At 44.6% G+C, this 5,000-nt stretch overlaps 1 protein-coding gene across 1 annotated transcript in view; it reads right to left on the reverse strand.

The window, feature by feature from the left end:
- The window catches only part of focad (focadhesin), a 73,558-nt gene that overhangs the window by 55,151 nt on the left and 13,407 nt on the right, over positions 1–5,000 (reverse strand). Inside the window, exon 6 of the mRNA XM_080859963.1 lies at positions 1,582–1,683. Coding sequence (XP_080716089.1) covers positions 1,582–1,683 — 102 coding nt within the window. The remainder of the gene's footprint in view (positions 1–1,581; positions 1,684–5,000) is intronic.

Below are 5,000 nucleotides of genomic sequence, written 5' to 3' on the forward strand. Positions count from 1 at the left end.
TTGAGTGCTTGTTGAGTGCCATGTGATGCTGACCTGGTTTTACCGAACACAAAAAGCTCTCACGCCCATACATAACCTCAAACCAGCAATATTAGATACACACACACACACACACTCTAGCTCATTCCTTTAACATTACAAAATCCTGCATGCACACACACTTAACGCATGCACACTATCTCATTCATCATGAGAAACTCTTAATGTAACACCCAGATGGTACACACTCTCAACCTCACCATTAAGAAAACACACACACACACTCCATTTACCAAAAACCCTTTTCACACTACATACACACACACACACCCTCCATTAACCCCAACCCTTTCACACTACAAGCCTGTGGACCCGCTGGTGCAGAAAGAGCCTGGATTAGGCTGACGACACCAGCACCCTTTGACCTCTGGCCTCCGACCCTAGGACCCTGTCTGATGAACCCTGACCTCCATGATGATGCCTTATTTGGTGTGACGTGAGCAGTTTAAGTGAGTTGAACTGAGTGACAGACAGACTGAGAGAGAGAGAAAGAAAGCTGGAGGGAGACTCAGCTAGACGACTGGACGTGAAGAAGAAGAAGAAGAAGAAGAGGAAGAAGAAGAAGAAGAAGAAGAAATAAGAATAGAAGAAGAAGAAGAAGAAGGAGAAGAAATAGAAGAAGAAGAAGAAGAAGAAGAAGAAGAAGAAGAAGGAGAAGAAGAAGAAGAAGGAGAAGAAATAGAAGAAGAAGAAGAAGAAGAAGAAGGGGAAGAAAAAGAATAAGAAGGCCAGATGCATGCACACACACACACACACACACACACACACACACACACACACACACACACAAACACACACAAACACACACACCTGGATCACAAGAACCAGAACTTAATATTTCTCATAGAATTTAAGATTGCAGTAGAATCAGTGAAGTTCAAAAACTCAATAAAATGGGCACGGACAAACACACAGACACACACACACACACACACACACACACACACACACACACACTCACACACACTCACACACACATACACACACACTCACACACACAAACACACATTGAGTGTGTGTGTGTGTGTGTGTAAACTGTATACACTTTGATTGTAAGCAGAGCCAGGAGAGGTTCCGCCATTAAAGTTTATAGGCACTGTCCCTGTAAATGTCACGCCTGCTCAGGAAGAGGACTGATGGAGAGAGGGAGGTGTGTGTGTGTGTGTGTGTGTGTGTGTGTGTGTGTGTGTGTGTGTGTGTGTGTGTGTGTGTGTGTGTGTTTTAATGTGTGTGTGTGTCTATGTGTGTGCGTGTTAATGTGCGTGTTAATGTGTGTGTGTGTGTGTGTGTGTGTGTGTGTGTGTGTGTGTGTATGTGTGTGTGTGTGTGTGTGTGTAGTCTGCGTTCTGGTTCTAAAGGCGTTTTAGTGGAGTTCTAGAGAGAGAGGGGGGTTACACACAGTAAAATGGGGACATAGTTTCTCTGAGTTTCTCCTTGGGGGGTGGGGGTGGTCAGATAGTTAAACTGATAGTCTCACCTGAATGTGTGTGTGTATGTGTGTGTGTGTGTGTGTGTGTGTGTGTGTGTGTGTGTGTGTCTCACCTGATTGTGGCCTGTTGGAGGTACTCCTGGATCTCCTGAAGCAGAAAGGGCCAGCAGTCAGCACGGTTCTCCAGAAGAGAGATGAAGGGGTGGGGGAAGCTCCTGTAACGCACACACATGTATGCACACACACACACACACACACACACACACACACACACACACACACACCAAAACATTCTGTTTCAGAACACGGCAGCAGGGAAGCACATTAACACATACACTATTCACCTTGTCATACAACTGATCAATTCAGAGCATCAGTGTCCATCCATTTAGCTTTACTCAGCCACCCACTGGCACCAACACATTAGGACACACACACACAAACACACACACACACACCAAACACACACTTCGCACATGCACATATGCTCACACACACGTACACACACACATTTCACACACACACACACCCGCACACTTCACACACGCTCACATGTTCACAAGTAAACACGCACACACACACAAGACACACAGCCCACATAAAGCAGCTGAGGAGGTCAAGGCTTGAGCTTTACTTGAACAACACAGCCAGTGTAAGAGCACGACTCACACACACACACACACACACACACAGCCAGTGTAAGAGCACGACTCTCTCACACACTCACACAGCATTGCTCCATTCCCTCACTGTGCTTTTCGACCATTCAATGGAGGAACACACACACACACACACACACCCACCCACGTGCACACACATATAACTCTCTCTCTCACACACACACACAAGCTGTAACTAGAGCCCTGCTGCCGTGACTGAAAGGAGAAACACCTTGAACACAGTTTTCAAGAGTGAAAGAGAAATAGGGCAGAAAGAGAGAGAGGGAGAGAGAAATGGAGAGAGAGAGAGAGGAGAGAAGGTTTGAGTTGGAGAGTGAGAGAGAAAGTGGAAGCGGGAGAGAGAAGATTGAAGAGGGAGAGATAGAGAGAAGGTGGTAGAGGGAGAGAGAGAGGGAGGGAGAAAGAGAAGGTGGGAGAAAGAGAGAGAGGTAGATAAAAGGTGGGAGAGGGAGAGAGAAGGCTTGAGAGAGAGAGAGAGAGAGAAGGCTTGAGAAGGAGAGAGGAAGAGAGAGAAGGCTTGAGAGGGAGAGAGGAAGAGAGAGAGAAGACTTTAAGAGGGAGAGAGAGAGAGGGAGAGAGAGAAGACTTTAAGAGGGCGAGAGAGAGAGAGAAGAGATTGAGAGGGAGAGAGGAAGAGAGGTAGAGAGAGAGAGGTTTTAGAGGGAAAAAGAGAAAGAGGGAGAGATCCATAAGCTTTATCTAATCAAAAGCGAACCCTGAAATTATGAATGTATCAGACCAGCACTGCTTCTAAAACACTGGAATTCAACTAAATCACAGAGGAACAATGGAGAAACCAAACTACCAGTCAAAGTAGGAGGAACGTCTTTCAGGCCCTAAAAAGAGTATTTGGGCTCTGTCACGAAGCAGAGTCCAATCCTGACCAAGTTTAGGATTGGCCTACGTGAGCACAACCTTGCAGAGGAAACAGGTAGACACAGAGAACCCTGGCTATCTCACACACAGACACACACACAGGCTCAGTGAACACACACACACAGACACACAAACACACACAGGCTCAGTGAACACAAACACAAACACACACACACACACACACACACACACACACACACACACACACACACACACACACACATGATATCAGTGAAACAACCTTGCTGTGGAAACAGGAACACAGAGAACCCTGGCTGCCCACAGAAGACAGAACATGTAGTCACTGCCAGACAGGGAAGGCTGAGAGAGAGGAACACTTTCTTTTTTATACATTAATAAGATAAACCTTTTTCTGTAATTCCATACTTTGACCACCTGGACATATTTTTTTTATTTTTTTATTTTTTATTATTATTTTTTTATTTATTTATTTTTATATTTTTTTTTACAAATGGCTCTCCTTTCAGGAGAGGGACCTATAGCAGCTTTTGGGAGTTAAATGTTTTTCAACGTGTCATATATTCACATTTACATTTTACATTCAATTTAGCATATGCTTTTCAAAGTGACTTACAAGGAAACTGCATTTTTACCTCAGGAGCAGTTAAGGGTTCATTGTCTTGCTCAAGGACACTTACACACTTGGTAAGGTGGAGTGGGGAATCGAACTAGCGACCTTCAGATAACTAAACAACTCCTTTACCTCCTGTACGACTGTCGCCCCCGCGACCCCTATACATTCTGTGTTGTTTGGATTCCTTATGACTGATTTGACAAGCCCTATTGGAGAGAGAGAGAGAAAGAGAGAGCGAGAGACCGAAAGAGTGAGAGAGAGAGAGAGAGAAAAAGAGAGTGTGAGAGAGGTAGAAAGAGAGAGAAAGAGAGAGTGAGAGACCAAAAGTGTGAAAGAGAGAGCAAGAAAGAGAGGGAGAAAGAGTAATGTTGCCTCTCATTTACAAGAAACAGGCGGATTAAGTCACTGAATCCGCAACCTTTTATTCCACCCCGCCAGCGGATCCCGAACCGCACACTTTCTAACCCGATGACGTTATTGCCCCACGTGAATGCCTCGCAACCTCAGCCTGAAACCTTATTAACACTGCGGCATCACTTCATAACAGCAACAACATCATCTTAATCGATGTTGTTAAGAAGCTGGTTAGGAGAGGATGTCATCAACAAGCCACACTTTAATCTATCACTGTTTAATATAGTTGCATCAGACCATTGTTCAAAACCGATTTTTAAAAGTGTCAGCAATAGCCTATATGAGCAACTCTGAAGTGAAAAGATTTTTATTATAGACGGAAGTTTCAAAATGGTAACTTAACCCAAACAAGGGAAATGGCGACGTGTGCGATGTGCTGTGGTAACAGTTCAACATTTCAGGTGGTATAGAAGTAGTTTTGCAATCGGAAGATTGCTAGTTGGATCCCGACTTCTGTCTTTCCGACACTTTATGCGCATGCTCCATGACGTCTTTACAGCAGATTCAACCACTCCTCTCCGCTCTAGAGTTTCCGGGGAAACGTAGATTTTTCTTGACACGGCTCCGTGTGAATGCGATAAAAAAAAGGTACAGGATCCAAAAAAGTTTTCCGGATTCATGCAATCCAGGCTCTGTGTAAACGTTGCCTAAGTCTGTCTTTGAGAAAAGAAAGTTGAGGAATTTTCACATAATTACTGGCAATTACAATTATTGATAATTACTGTGTGATGTCTGAACCTTCTCCCGTCACTTTTCATTTTTCCATCCCGTCACGGATAATAGAGGAAGAAAAGAATCCAGATTGAGGTAGCAACATGGACACAACGCGAAGGTGTGTGTGTGTGTGTGTGTGTGTGTGTGTGTGAGGGGTGCAAGCTTCCAGAGATGCCCTGCAGCATATGTGTGTGTGTGTGTGTGTGTGTGTGTGTGTGTGTGAAGAGATCTTCATCTGGAACAGAGAGGAGGT

The sequence above is a fragment of the Sprattus sprattus genome (assembly GCF_963457725.1).
Source record: "Sprattus sprattus genome assembly, chromosome: 21".
Lineage (NCBI taxonomy): Eukaryota > Metazoa > Chordata > Actinopteri > Clupeiformes > Clupeidae > Sprattus > Sprattus sprattus.